This window comes from Acromyrmex echinatior, chromosome 2 (genome assembly GCF_024713525.1).
Source record: "Acromyrmex echinatior isolate Ae372 chromosome 2, ASM2471352v2, whole genome shotgun sequence".
In the NCBI taxonomy this organism is placed as follows: domain Eukaryota; kingdom Metazoa; phylum Arthropoda; class Insecta; order Hymenoptera; family Formicidae; genus Acromyrmex; species Acromyrmex echinatior.
This window is the reverse complement of record NC_141853.1, coordinates 10,501,110-10,518,257: the sequence shown is the minus strand read 5'-3', so window position 1 is coordinate 10,518,257 and position 17,148 is coordinate 10,501,110. Positions and strand designations below refer to the sequence as shown.

Here is a 17,148-nt window from a genome sequence, read left to right as displayed (position 1 = left end):
AATATATTTTTTATAAAACATGATTTCATTACATCCTATGTTTTCTAAAAATATATCTTTTGCCTAGAAATTCAATTTATTTACTGACAACTATTATGTTTATTAGTGCTATATAAATTAAATTTGCATTTCTTTAAAAATGATAAGTATTCAGATATGAGAGAAATAGAAGAGAGAAATTATTACTTTTATTTTCCTTCATATTATCCATCATCGTAGACAACAAGTGCAAATACGAAATGGATTAAATGGAAGATGTAGCTGTCGTACGCCATGTATGTGCGATAAAATAAAAAAAAAAAACTATCATCAATATTGCCATAATTCTAAAGAAAATATAGGCATTCACGTATACATAACGTAAAAATTTAAGTTTTTTTATTCTAATATTTAAATAATATTCGAATATTTTTTCAAATAATTTTTAATTTTTATAAAAGATTACTTTCATAAAACAAAACAAAAAATTCAAAGAATGATATCGTTGAAAAATTGAATGACTTATAAAAGATTGTGACGAGAAAAATCCAGGTAACAAGGAATTTTGCATCTATCTCCAAAAATTATAAATATGATAAATATAAACTTTTCCAGACATGATTTTCTTCTTTTAGCAGTGACAATTAATCGTCGCAGATCGGTGAAGAGATCCATTCGATAAAGAGATGGAACATGCTTCAAAAAAATTCCAAAAAACAGGTGGCGAGATTTATTGCTGCGATCTAATTGAATCATGCATTACGGAAAATAAGAACGGTTAAAGTCGTTCAATTATATAATAATTGAATTAATATCGCAATATTTCTCAATGTTTAAATTAATAATGAATTTTAATATACTTTATATTAATGTTAGGATTTAGTTGTAAATCTTTTGGCTCGAGTTTAATTTTTATATCCTAATTATTACAGAGAAGCATGGATACGATGTGCAATATTTTATCTGGGAAATAGCCGTATCATGAAAATGTTCAGATACGGACCAACTAATTTTCGACATACGTGTAAGCGAAACAGAATCGGTGATTAGTCAATTATGTCTTTCCTTTAAAAATTACAGCAGATTTGGAAACGTTTTTATTCGTACGCGTGATTAGATTTCCTTATTGGAGGTCAAAATGTCAGCCAAGTATCAATTCCTGTTGGCAAAATATCAAAATGCGAGCATATAAGAAAGACAATAAGCATCAGCATGAAAATCGAGCTAAAAACTGCAACTAAATCCTATCTCTGCTATAACAAACATTAAATTGTTATCATTTCCAATAATATGATACTATAGAGAATTATTATAAAACTTTGCTCTTATTATTGTAAAATATGTCACGATGATTGAAATGTCGCAATTATTTCAGAGTCGCTTTCAAGACTACAGTTATACTAGAAATTTCGACTTTTCATGGCAGCCCCATGGATTTTCCAAATAATCCAAATAACTTCAATATTAAAATTAATCTGAGTAAATTTCCAGAATCTCGATCCTCATTCTACATTATTATTCCCTCCAATTCGTATACATGATTCAATTGCAACGATTAATCGCTACTACAATCGGCCTGAAGTCCAAGGGAAGTGTGTACCTACATATCTATAGGCAAGCTTTCGGTATATTTCGTGCAGATAAATAGAGAGAGCACTATGTAAGTTTCGCACGCGCTCTCGTATGAATATAGTATGTATGCATATGTATGTATGTGTGTATACGTGTATATCGTGCATCATGTATGTGTGTATATGTGTATATCGTGCATCATGTATGTGTGTGTGTGTGTGTATATGTGTATAACGTGCACCATTCTATATTGGATAAGTCGACCAAAATACAGAGATATTTTGATGTAGATTGTGGAAGCGAGATAACCGATGATTTGTTACCGCGGTAAATTCCACATGAAGTTAATGCTTTCGATTAAAATGACGTCCATTCCTTGAAAAATCAAGGATATTGTTTGATTCACGTATTTTTGTGTTTTGCGTTAAATTTTGAAGACTTATAATTATATTTAGAGGCGTTATTATGTCTCTAATTATGAAAAGAGAGAGAAAATATTCTTTTAGCTTATCATTTTGAAGTTCTTGAGGAATATTTAGTGGTAAATAGTTGGTAAGTAAAAAAGAAGGAAACACAATAAAAAATTGATAAATAAGATTTAATTAATAAAAGTTGTTCAAGTTTAAGTACTTTTGATAATAATCTAAAAAAATTTTTTTAATTTCCTTTTTTATCTCTTATAGTTAGTTTTAGCTAGATAAATATTCTAGATAGTGTTACTTATATGTATATTACTTATATGTATTGCTAGAAAATATAGCTAGTAAAAACAGCGGTAATATATTATACAGTTATGATATATTATAACTTTATTAACTCATGATTAATCAGCCATTAGATTCAATTTTTACTAAAATAACGCTGTTAATTTTACTTTGTAGAAATGGATTAATAAATAAATATTGTTAACGATTTAAGTAATTCTTATTGCTAAATAAAATCTTGCATCTCGAGTTGTTATTTCCTCGAATTCTGAACTACCGAAATGTTTACGTTCTACAGAAATATCTTGTCAGAAAGTTTTGTTAGAAAAGATCGTAAAATTTCACACACTACATATGTTTACATTATGTTTATATATGTATTTATTAAAAAATGTGTTTGAGTCACCATTAATCTTATATAAATGACTGTGTTAGTCGATTCGCGAAAGGCAATATTTGATATGGAAATGAAGTTGAGAGTACTACATTTAACACCATGACAGTAATTGATAAGTGAATACTCTGTGGAACAGAATACGAGAGGTACAATAAAAAATATCGTTATCTTGAATTTTGACGCATAGATATCAATGCAAAAATAAATTTTAGCAACGCTGAATTGCAGCGCGAAGAAAGGGTTTAGCTTCATGAGTAGAAAATAAAAGTACTATTGAATAGTTTAGATATTTGTTTATAAGCATATATAAATGATGTATGATATATTACATATATATGCCTTGCTTTTTCAGTAATAATATTATTGCAATCATGTTTGTACGTATCATAATATATACGCCTTGAATTCCATTATTTTACGAACATTATTCTGATTAACCACAACTCTCGCCGGAATGTTAATAAGTTTGGTATACTTATAGGCATGCTTCACGCGATTTTCGTGCAGGCAAAGGGAAGTTTATCATGATGAATGATTCACAAAGATTGTCGAAGTAAGATATGCAAAAGTGAAATATTTTACATTGTTCATGCCTTAAATGTCAGCGGTTGTTCGTCAATTAATTTTATGAGGCATTTAAAAAATCAAAACTTTATCTGATAAACAGGATTCGTTGATAAAATCTATAGAGGCGAAATGTAGAAATATACATTTTTATTTATCGCAAATAAAATCAAATTTATAAAACAAATTCATGCAAATAATTAAGCTTTTCGTTCCCGGTTTTATCAGGCGACATGAAAAGTTCGATAATGATTGCGATTTCATAATGATGTAGTCATCAATGATTATTTTCAAACTGAAATATATAATAACTATTATATTATGTAAAAGTCAAAGCGCGATATTAGAAAAGCATCGCGTTAGGAGAATGCGAGTATTGAAAAGGAAAAAGAATAAAATCGCTAAAAAAAAATGTAATTTTTTGCGACATCTAGTTTATCAATAATTTACCTATCTATCAACAGTAAATCGTTCGAAAAGTCCTATCGGTTTTGCATAAACTCGTTAAAACTTTTTTATAGGATTGAAAAGAGCTTAATGTTTTTTGAATCTTCAAATATTTGAACTTTTTATTCTAGGAGCGTTCAAATATCTAAATTGTGATATCTAAAGAGACTATGAATAAACCGAGAGAACTTCCACAAAAACTTGATGCTTCCAATTAACTGTTCTCACTGTTCACAATATCTCTCTCCAGAAATAGAAATTCTATAAATAATTATACGTTTGCGATTATGTCTAATATCCCTTTTAAAATATACGGAAAATACGTAATACATATAAATTATGCAAAGTATTATAAATACATATTTTTATAATACATATACAAAGTCTTGGATAATAAGCGGAACCGTTCTTGTAAGAAGATGCAACTAGTTAAGCTGAATGGAAAAGTCTTGTATCGTTTCGTAATTTTCAGTAGAATAATTAATAAGAAATTAAATAATAAAGATCTATGAACGTACATTCGCACGACAACAGTAAATAAGTACACGACTATATGCAAGGTAGCGTACGTATGTTCATATGCTCATTAAATTTTGAAACGGACAAAGTCAATTTGACCTACATTTACAATTTAAGAATTAATTATCGTTGGAAATTAACTATCAAATATTGCAGATTAATCGTTAAATAAACAATAACATTTATAATTAGTAAATACGCAATCGTGTAAAACGTCATAAGGATATTTTTATCGATATTTCTATCGAGACGCATGATTAGTTACATACATCCTATTTTCTTCCTTCACAATTATATTTTTAATTATTAAATATTTAAAAAACGTGTAATAAATAATAACCGAGCATCAAATAAGTGCTAATAGTTATGATTATATATATTAGGTGTTGGAATTAATTCGTAGCGTTTTACAAGTGATGGGAAGTACTTTCATTAATGTATTTTTTAATGCTCATGTGAAATAAATAACATTCTTTCATTAAAAACGCTACGAATTAATTCCAACACCTAATATATATATTATTTGAAAATTCAAATTTTATAAAAAAAAGCGAGCAATCTCCAAATGTCTTTTTTATTTATTAATACAGTTTTGCATGATCATCGAGAATGGATTAATAAACATCCCAATAATGATAAATGATTGTAACTTGATTTTCAATAAAGGAAGGGAGGCCAACTTCACATAACTGCGCGCTTACATTCGTCGCTGAATTGCGCGGATGTACATTCATCCGCATATTTCCATTAATTAATTTCTCATTAATTATTGTAAAAATCGTAAAACGATATATAGTAAAACGGTACAGAACATTTTCTATTTAGCAATTTAATTCGTTATCTGTTTACAGAAAATGTTACATTCATTCACCAGAAACTCTGTGTATATACAAAACATAAATTTTAATAAATTTATACTTTGAGATAAATATTACGTTTATAATGAAATTGACATTTAGCAACAAGCCTCTTGGTTAGTCAGCAAATTAATGGCAGATACAATAGCATCTGGGCAAGGAGAAGGGAAGGGGGAGTTTCTCCGGAGAATGAGCGAAAACAAATCGAAATAAAACCTGGGCATTTGCGTAGCTCCGAGTCGTTCATCTTACCTTCGCTGTTCTCATCCTCTGTTGACTTGGCCGATTGTAGCTTCGCGCTTGGTTGCTTCGCTGCAATCAAAATTCGCAGCTGGCACCGCGTTCTCTCTTTTGTTTTTCTCTTACTTTTCTTTCCCTCCCCCCCTCTATCTTCGATTTTGCTTGATCGATTGATTTTCCGTCATAATCGATTCCGGCATAACCCTTCTTCATCTCAAGGCCGGTAGAAAAATTCCAAAACTATTGCGTGCTTATCCAACTATTGAAATTTATCGAGATTTTTCCCCCGAATGTCAAATTCTATTTTTGACTATATCACGAGATATCGATAACGAATTGAAGTAAAAGCGACGATTCATACTTTTTTTATATAAAACAAAAAGAGGGCTAGACCATTATTTCCGTTGAAATTTCTTCAAAAGTCGACATGTATGACACTTTTTTAAAACTCTAGGTGGTATCATGAATATATGAAGTGGTGGTATATCATAATAAATATCTAAATATAATATTTTCCATATGACACTCACAGAGAAATTTTTACAACTAAGATTTACACGCGTACTATTGTTTCATAATCGTGCGAAGTAATTAAATTTGATCATGAATCCGCGTTCATTTGTTTGATAATATAAAAACTAAACAATCATGATACCACTGGCGATACTATGGATGAATTAAATCTATCGATTACGCGTAAAAAAAAAGAAGAAACGAAAGATTGCTTGCGAATAAAGATCACACGGATAGGGGGAACGGAGTTCAATCGTCCACAATGCATGTCGATTTATTTCATTTTTCAAGAGAGACCGGGGAAACCTGAAACGCCGTTGACGAGATGAGAAAGTCAATGGCGTGGAATTTATTGCGGCCAAATTGCCTTACGCGAAACGAGGTCGCGAAAGATCGCGCGAGATCGTGAACGATTAAATTCGAGCGACGACTAGCTGAGAAATCGACGATCGGTGGAAATCGAGGTGGAAATAGATTTCAACATGGTAATAATATTCGCAATTATTGAACCTTTATTAGAAATTCTATTATCTATCTTTTTTTAATCTACTTTTTAGATATTTTATAAACTATATATTCTTTGTATGTTGTTAACAACTTAAAAATTGCTTTAGTAATAACAATAATGAAGTGAACTGAAGTAAACAAAAAAGCTACAAGTAACATTTGTCTTTCTGATTCAATGTAAATTTAAGTAAACATGGACACTTCGAATTGAATTAGCCGTCTGTTTAATATGAAGCAAATTTTGATCTCTATATCAACCATTGTCGTTGAAAGACACTTTGTATTCTCAAAGATTCTCGAAATTCCTTGAATCATATGAATTCCAAACAAGAATTGGAGGAAATTCATTACATTCATTAAATTCGTAGTGTACTTCAAATATTTAAAATTAAATAACTAAATATTGTAAATATATTATTAAATGTATCAACTGTAAACAATTAAATAAAGGTTATTGCATCTATCATTATAGTATAGAAATATAAAAAAATATTATATAATAAAATATTTTAGAACGGAAATTTTTATGCGAATAACGTAGCTATCTGCAAATATAATTTTGAACAAGGCCGCAAGAACCGCATTTTCGCGTTTAATCGCGCGTTACCGAGATACTCGATCGAGTGGAAACGAGGGGGATTCACCGATTCGATCGACAGCTGACGTCTGCTCTCGAAAAATGAGCCGGGAACGAATTTACGTTACCGGCAGGTAAAAATGCATATCTACTTTGACTTATAAGCGTTCACACAAAAACATCAGTAAGGACAAAGTGAGAATAACATTGAGAGAACAGGTATATGACAATATGTATCGTAATACGCTGCTCTAAAAATATATCATGACATACACAATATCGAAATATAAATAGGATCATCCCGCAATTTGCGATTTTTTTAATTTGAATGACAGAATTCTTGACGAATTTGAAGTCGATTTTTTCATAATAATAATTTTTAAAAGATATCTATTTAATGTAACATTTCGACTTCCAATACATGTTTTTATAAATTTCAAATTGGAATTTTATTAATGTGAAGCTCATTTGAAATTAACTGAAGGAATTATAGGTCTCAAGAGTTCTATGATCTCTTGAGACTTATAATTAATTTGTAACGAATTTTATAACTGAATAATTTTAAGACACCTCAATATTTTTTTTCAAAAAAGCAACTCTAAATTCATTAGATAATCTGCCATTAAAATCGCAAATTATATGGGGCGCTCTCTATATATGCGTGTATATATAAATATGTTACACAAAAAATAATGCATTGTATATATATCGTAATAAAATCGCGATAATAATGTGTATGAAGTGAATGGGATGTGGAGAGCGAGTGCGTTAATAATAATAATACGAATAAATCATTAAAATCATTAAAAACACTAAAAATACGGAGAAAAAAAGTAAAAAGTTCTCTCCGCGAGTAGGTGGCCGCTCTCGAGAGCGTATATCGACATGAATATTTTCTTTTTTCAATTAAATAATGATTGAAATATTTTTATTAAAATTAAGAGTAACTCACGTATGTCTGTGTAGAACAGAGTCGATAAATGCGTGAGATAAATCAATTTACGCTCGAGTGACTTGAAAATTCTCTAATCGTATCAAGCCTAAACAATATGAGTGTAAATCCCCCAATCATTGTAGATTCCTTCCTTAATTTTTAAAAATATAACTCATATATTTATCAATTTATCAATGCACCTTTTTTCTTTTGGAAAATTATCCTTCAAACATAATCACTCGTAATAAATTTTAAAACTTCACATAAGAGAAAATTCACTGCTTATTTTGTGTGTGAAATACCACGTCACATCATAGCACGCGTATTGGTAAACTTTTTGTTTTCTACCGGTGAATAAGCTATTTTATTCCGTTTAGGATTAATGTTCGCTAAATATAACGGAAGTAAAAATACTATTCTGTTTAATTATCGTACTTACTCGATGGTGGCGGCTGCGGCGCGCGTCGCACAACTGTATGCTCCTGATGCGGTCCTGTGTACTCGTGCCATGTGTACGTGCTCCTGTATTCCGAATGAAGCTGCTGTAACATTAACACGCAATTTGCTCTTAAAAGTCACGATAAAAATACTCTATGATTGTATATATAAATGTAGATATGTTGAATAATATAAAAAACTATTATACATTAATTTCATATTATCACGAATTTAATATATTATATTAATTATAAATTTCTAAAATAGTTTCAAAAAAATATTACATTGTTTTTTTGATATAACGGCATGTTCACAAAATGTTCACAGAAATGAATCGAAGCTATTATAAAAGGCTTTAGAATTTTAATTAAGAAACAATATTTTTTTTATTATAGAATAATTTAATTCAATAATTGCTAAATTGATAATATTTTTGAAGCTCTTTCACAAATATTTTTTTTCAGAGCATTTACAGAGGATTATCGTCATATCGTGATCTATTGCGCTAATTACTAAATTTATTAATTATAATAAATTTTAATTTATTTAATAACTTTAATTACTTAATAAAAAATGTAATAAATTAAAAATTTTTTTCCATTATTAGTTATTTATAAAATTACATTAATTATGAAATTTTGTAATAATTATACAAATTTTATTCTACATTTTTTTACTTATTTTTTTCATAAAGAATTTGGTTTTTTTGTTTTCAATTATATTACTAGTTCGGAGACAGTATATATTTTTAGCATGGCCGTCATTCACTGTATCAATTAAAATATATTGCAAGGTTTCGGTAGATAAACGGATCGATGGTTAAGGCTTCCCTAATCTATTCGAGAAAATACAAAGTTCGTTATATATTTCACGTCAAATGTAATTATTTTTATCCAAAGCATTAATAAATAGTGACGAAATATAATTAAATCCATCAAATTCCCATAAAAAATTATTATCTATAATACAATTAATAAATACATTAATTAAAGCTTCCTCAAAGCTATTTATTTCTTATACTTGTTTTTTTTTCATGTATATTTGCACTAACTCCCCTCTCATTTTGAAGAATTTATTTTTTAATATTTTTTAATATTTAATTATTTCCAATAATTTTCGTTTTCATACAAATGACAGAATTTAATTTGTTAAGCAAGTAAAAAACTAACATTCTGATGAGTGCTTGATAATGTAAAACAAATATAGGTAGACTTTCAAATAATAAACAGTATACGTTCTATCGTGAATCGCGCACAAACGACTATTGATTCTTCGACGTTTATTTATTAATGGCAATGTGGGACAACGTTAACCTTTATCGTAGATCGCCGCGCCCAAGCACTTCACATATTTCTTGTTTCTTTTCTTTTTTTAAAACCATAAAAAATAGAAAACTACGGAAAAAATCCGATACACTATTATTGGTTCGATCACTTAATTTTATAACATAAACCAAAATGAAAGTACAGTATAATAATAAACCAAAAATTATATAATAAAAATTCAAAAATTATCTTTTCAAAAAAAGATAAAAAAACCGTCAAGTCATACATTAGTTGCAAATATATTACATTGTTACATATACATACTTACAACGTTGTAAGAGCATTTTCTTATACAAAAATAAATTTAAAAAACATATTTAATTTTAAGTAAAAAAATATTAACGTGAGACAATATTACAATATTTTTGTTTAAAGAAGTTCTAAACATATTCGAACAAAAGATCGAACAGGTCACTCTATACATTACTACAGCAATGTCGCACGTACACATAACTACAAGAAATTTTCACGCAACCTTTTCTCTTGTACTAAGCTCATTTCTAAAAGCATAGTATTGTTCTTTCTTATCCCAAATTAAGCTTGTTTTATACGTACAAAGTATAAAACTTTTATATAAAAGCAAATGTAATTACGAATCAACGCTAGAAATCGATAACAAAACTGTAATTTTCAAATTTTTATAGTTTTTCGTATGAAATCGTTTAGTCCGAATTATTGTTCATATTTTAATTCCATAGAAGGATTTTTAAATCTGTAGATGTAATACATCTACAAAAAAGTAGTATAAAAATTTTTCCGTTTGATCGTTAAAAATTACAAAGTTGCGTCGACAAAAATAAAATTTCACTATGTATATATAATTCACTGTATCTACTACATTATTCACTATTCAATTCTTTCATTATTTGCTTTGATATTAAAAAATATTATATACAATAAATAAAATATACGTGGTTCTTTAATATTATGAAAACAAGTTTTTAGAAAAATATGTAATATTTTGAAACAGAATATTTCCATAAAAAATTCTTGGAAACAATCAGATGTTTTATTGGATCAAAAGACAACCAAAAAAATTAAGTAATAAAACAAAAAGTAAAAGTAAAAGTTATTCAAAAGATATATAAAGATTTATAAAAATATATTTATCATAAAAAACATGATGCTATTAGAATAGTAGTTAATATCATAATAATTAATATAATATATAATTATGGTTTATATATTTGGGATTCAACAGCACTGGAATGTATAAATTTTACATCCCTGTGCTTCGAAATTGTAGTTCTGTTAGAAGTTCTGGATTATTTAGAACAAAAGGAAGAGTTCCAGATAGTTTTAGAAAAAGTTTCGTTCAATGTAACACACACAGCGGTGCATATATAAAACTTGTTAGATAAAGAAAAACGAAATGGTTGACTACTAAAGTGATCCATAATTTTATGAAAACGATTACAAGAATAATTTAGGACTACTATACTTGATTATTATACTTAGTTTGGAATGTTTTTGTTCGAATAAGTTAATTTTATTATTATATTACTATATTTACAAAGCGATTTCCAATTATATGGATTGATATTAAATCTAATTATGTGCTATAATCTTACAAATTGATTGAATGCAATTAATAGTTTTGAACAATCATCATCATCATCGATATCACCAATCGATGGACTACAAAAAACTCCATTGCGAAAATTCTTGCATATCATTTTATTACGAGCATGCAAGGCTTGATCGTTAACGTATTCTTTATACGTCAAACTTATAAAAAGACGTCGCATGGATAATTATGACAAATGTTCCTCAAACATATTTTTTTATAAATTTGGATTGTGCATTATATCTTTGTTCATATTGTGTAGAAAAAGAAAAACACTTCTTATGCAATCGGCGCTATTAGTTGAGTCCATTATAAACTTAACCGTTTATTATTGAGACACAACTGTTTTTTGATAGATATCACGTGGAGTAGTGAAAGCATATGTAAAAATAAAATAAAAATTCATAATGATACAATTCTATCCAGTAGTCCGCAGCGTGTTCGAAAATTATGATACGCGTCGATTAAATGGAAAACCGTTGATCGGAAAGGAAAGGTGGTACGATTCATAAACAAATTCTGACACGAACTCGAGACAATAAGACAATAAGCGCACAAAGTTCTTGCGACATTGCACGGCTTCTCGCAACACGTCGATTCCGTCCATTGAAATCATTAACAGGGACTCGCAAGTGATCACAGTATAACGATGAGAAGTTAAATGGAAAAGCGAAATGCAAATAGATATGCCTAAAACTATCTGTAAAACTTTTAGATTTTTATTTTAATTGTGTTTGGAATAGGTATATAAGATTATAAATGGAATATGAATAAAATATTACATACGAAAGAGAAGATTAGAAAATAGATAAATATGATAAAAATTTCCTAGATTGCAAAAGAATTGAACATAATTTTGTATTTGTTTTATTATGGATATTTATTTTATAATATTTTGTCACATATGCTTTATTATTCCTTGATATCAACTTTTCTTTCATATTTCTGTTTAATATTTGATATCAAATTTTCCTAATGAAAAAATAGAAGTCCAGCTGAAAAAAATCGAACAAGCTGTTTTTATGATAATCTTTAAGAAAGACGGCAATTAACATGATCGCACCTTTTTTTAATTTAATTTCAAGTGGATTTTCCTTTAAAATAACGAAATTCACTTAAAATTTCAGTTCGAACTTCAGTTACAAAGTTATATAACGTTAAAGTTAGAAAGAGAGATGCGATAAGCAACTTCCCTCGGCATTTTCGCTAAAAGTTGTTTTCAGATCGAAGAAGCTATATCCGAAACACGATCTAATGATTTTGAGATACTCTATACACACAGAATAGCTTTGCAGGAATTCTCTGTACTTCTAATTCGGGTAGGATAGATGAGTAGAGAGCAGACAAGCGAGAGAACGGCTGTCATCCAGAACGATCTTCGTTAAAACTTCCCGACAGTTCTCTCTCGCATCGCATGAGCCGTAATGTGTGTATGTGTTTTCTATTTACTCCTATGTATTTCCCTCGTGATGTAGCCAGGCAATTTATACGATGCTGCAACCGATCTCTTTCCATACGTATATGACATAATAAAATATATAGCAATTTTAGAAACAATGACTAACTAATGCTTCCATTAATACCGAATGAATTAGGTATTTAATATTTTAGCACGCGAGGAGCCCAAATTTCATTGACCTTAACAGGTTATATTTATTACCGCAATTCCGGTAAATTTTATCTTAATCTACAGTCGCGAATAAACAAGCGCGGAGCAAACTGATGTATAATTTAAGTTGTCGATAAATAAATAAGTAATCAAAGCTGATTTCATCGAATATCATTAAAGTGGATGAATTGTGGCTCATTATGAATAATAAAATGGAAAGGTCAACGCCCATTATTTATTCACATATTTAGGAATTTTCCCCTGGATCTATTTACGTATATTTTTTTCTTTTCTCTATCGGTTTTCCTGTTCTGCCAAGTTATATCACAAGTAATTCTCGATCGATCGTACTTCGATGGAACAAGAAAATCTGGTTTCTCGAGCGAATGCACCGATCAGACGTCAACATGTGATCATCGACAACATGTAACCTAATCCCGTCCCTTCTCTCGTTATATGTTCTATCATCTTATACCGTTATCTTTCGGGGACACTTATCATTGACAACGAATGTAGATAAATCAAAATCGTTATAATACCACACAACAGTGACATATAAAATATTCTCTAGTGACAAAAAATAAAAATAAAAATTGGTTGGTTCGAATCTTATTTTAAACCAGCTTCACGTCACTAGTATGTACATATTAAGAAAATTACGGTATATTATATGTTAATGTGAACTATATTATTAGTTACTATATTAAGATTTAAAATTATGCATTATATATATTATATCATTTAATAATTTTTAATTAATGCTCAATGCATACACTCGCGATTTATTCATTATGATCTAATCTTCTTTATATCTAATTTTCTAAGTTTCCTTTATAAGTTAAAAATTGTGCGAGTGATAGACCTTTAACGTGCCTTCGCATATAAGTATTATTTTTCAAATAGTCGCGATGGACAAATTATATACCTCAAAGAATTAAAATTCTCTTTTATTTATATCCGGAAAAATTCGATTATTTTATTTTGAATATTATACTATATTGTCGTAGATGTTCGTAGTTTAAAATAATTAAATTTTTTTAAATAATTAAATTTTTATTTGAATTGATCTGTTCAAATGTTAAACATGAATGTTACTGACTAAAGTTATAGTTCTTAATCACATCCGCATTTAAATTACTTTACAGCTAAAATTTAATGATGTTTATTTGTAATCTACAATTTTCATTTATTAATTTTCTTTTCATCGATCTTCTTTCATATATTTTATTTCTTATCTTTTATATTATTATATCATTCCTCTTTTTTATAAAGATAATAGGAAGGAATAATATAAGAATATAAATAAAATATCATTAAAATATATGAAAAAGGATCGATGAAAAGAAAATTAATGAAAATTATTATATTTATATTTTTATATTGCATTTATTCAATTATATAATATATGCTTTGTTGAAACAAGCATTTCCTGCGAAAGTGATTGTCGCATAATGACTTCACGCTTCAGAAAGTTTTACGACTAATTAGCGTCTATATTTAACACCTGACAACCGCTATCAGTATTCATGTTCTCTATCGCTTTCCAAGTGCACATACATTTGTAAGTTCGTCCGCCAAGTTTAACAACACGTTCGAGCTTCGTACACCGCAAATAAATTTGCGTTTACGAATATTTATAAACAGAATAATTGTACAAATACTACAAACAGAATGATGCACTGCTTATCAGATGAATTTCGCATACGACAAACAATGTCTGACCGCGTTCACGTAATCATGTAATCACCGTTATTCGGCTATAATAAATGATATTCAATTACGTTTCCCGAATGCTGCGGGACATGGCGTGTCGCCAAAAATTTCACGTCAATAGACGTACCATAAGCAAGCACACAATTCTGGAAGTAAGATAATGGATTGAAAGCAGATAATTATTGCGCGTAGCAATTTGGACCATTCTGACACAACAATTAAAACTTAAGCACAATGACGGTGCTCTTATTCCAAAATTGGAGTAAAGCACAATTATGTGCTGATGAATAAATAACGCGAAGGAATTTCGTTCGATGCTAAAAAAAAAAAAACGGAAGAGATGTTCTCGGTCACACAATTAAATCCGTAAAATTTGCAAACATCCGTCGAACGAGCGACATGATACCCTGAGCGCACTTTGCATATTCCTCGCTTCTTGAATATCGTACGCGTTCGGTTCTAGAATTTTATTGACAGTTTCCCCCGTATGTCGGTTAGAGAATAGTATGTGCGCGCGCGGCATGAAGTAGGGTAATAAAAGTCAATGTACTATATACAACGCGCGACTTGGCTCAAGTGCCACATCGACGAAGACACAACGTTGGTGCAGTGCCGGTTCTTCCACCCGTTCCGCCCGCAAAAATCGACTTTTCGCGTCCGCATTTTCGCTGCAGCAATTATGTTTCTCATGCATTCGCGATATCGCTATGTCGAATCGAAACATGATAGAAAGAACCATAAATAATGTATAAAACGCGCGCGAACATCTAAATCGAATCATGGTGTACGAGGCCATTGAAAGTTTTCGGATTCTACAATGCATTTTGTACTTCAAAGCCTTACGACAATCGTAAAGTTGTGAGATAACATTTTCTAATCACAAATACAGCGGAACAAGAACAGTGACTGTACAACATGACTCTTTAACAGATTTAATTAAAAATAAGTATACGGCTTCGTGTTTAAAAAAGGACGTAAGCTGCAAATTCTAATAAGTATACAACCTACAATTTATGGTCGCTTATTTCCCTTAAAATATTCTGCAGTTGCGTAACAAGTGCTAAATAAAATTATTTCATGGAATCATAAACCGATAATGAAATAACAGCAACAATTCTCGTATTGTATCGAAAAAATAAACGTTTTCCAAAAATAAATAACGTTCCCATATTAATCGGAAATCTCCCTGGTATCTTATTACTTAGAACCCGATTATGCTGGAATAGAATTACTGTGATAATACTAGCTGATCAAAGTCATCGAAGTTCATTTTTATGAAATATAAAAAAATGCTTCTGTATTTTGTTAAATCGAGATGACATGTCGAGACGCAAAATCAATATCGACAACTCTAAGCTTCATCCTTTCCGTCGCATTGCCGCAACACGTGACGCAATTTAATTTCTCACATTCGCAATAAATTTAATTAAAATAATCGTGATTCTTATTTAATATTTCTAGATATTTTATCGTTGAGTAATAAGGAAAAAAATTAAAGCGAATTTTATTTCGAGATCACAGCAATTCATATTTTTCGCATGGATGAGATTTTGATGAAATCATTTATTCGGCGGATGGCCATAAATTCGCAAAAATAAGCGGAATGTAAAGATATAAAAATATGTTGAAATAAGAACAAATTTAGCAAGAAAAATCTCATTTTACCAGCCAATAAAAATTCTTAAAAATCCTGTACACATAAGATTCCTTTATATTTTCTACACAATTTTATAGAATTAATCCGAAGTTCTTTATCTTCTTGTCGCTCTCATTTAAATTTCACAATGCTATCTATCTGTTAATTGCATTCATTTCCATTATGTTCTGATTCGTGATTCCGAATCATGATTTCTTCTCAAAAGCATTTTCCCATTTTATTTCAATTTCTGCAACCCTTCATTAAGCGAAGTTTTATAATATTAGATCTAAATCAAACTTTATTACGTTCTAAAATTTCTTCTATTTTTTTATATTATCTTTCTCTATGCAAACTTTATTACAAAAGTTTATATTTGCATTTATATCACACTCTGCGCGAACCATGTTCTAATAATAATATTAAAACCTTTTGAATTTTTCATTACGGGACGATGTATTCTAGTTAAATCTAATGACTTTTGTAAAATGGCTATCTTAAGATCATACTAATTTACGTAATTTATGTTAATCAACATGCAAAATTAGACAAAATATATTTGCAAGTATATAATAATTCGTGATGTGTATACATGAAATATAATGTCTACATTGATATATTTACGTATTTGCATAGATACATATTTTAGAGAAATATGTATTAACACAAACACACATATATTTCGTAAACATACATATTCAAAATCGTTATTTATTAGTTATGAATAAAATATGTTATCCAGTATTATGATAGATTATAAAGTAACGATTCTGATAATCTCTCATATGTCACCAAAAAAAAAATTTGTATAAAAATAATACTTTTTATAATTTTTATAAAAATTTAAAAAATATATAACGCATAATTTATTCAATACATGTAATCACTTTGAAAAAAAAAGCTATAATATACCGAATGTAATAACTAAATTACATTAAAAGACAACCAGAAGAAAAATAGTTAGAAGAAGAATAATTATAAGATATTAATTAACTAGAATAAAGGTATAAAGTTACAATTTCTTAATATTTCAAATATACAATATATACA

General features: G+C 29.0%; 1 protein-coding gene across 16 annotated transcripts in view; it reads right to left on the bottom strand.

Annotated features, from left to right (window-relative positions):
- LOC105148064 (uncharacterized) overlaps positions 1-17,148 on the bottom strand; it is a 65,858-nt gene that overhangs the window by 27,713 nt on the left and 20,997 nt on the right. For 9 of the 16 annotated variants that reach the window (XM_087416924.1, XM_087416912.1, XM_087416911.1 and 6 more), the window contains 2 exons: positions 8,250-8,352; positions 5,292-5,351 (listed from right to left, as the gene is read on the bottom strand). In XM_087416924.1, the coding sequence (XP_087273050.1) occupies positions 5,292-5,351; positions 8,250-8,352 (163 nt within the window). The remainder of the gene's footprint in view (positions 1-5,291; positions 5,352-8,249; positions 8,353-17,148) is intronic. The other 7 variants (XM_087416915.1, XM_087416914.1, XM_087416919.1 and 4 more) reach the window with 3 other exon arrangements.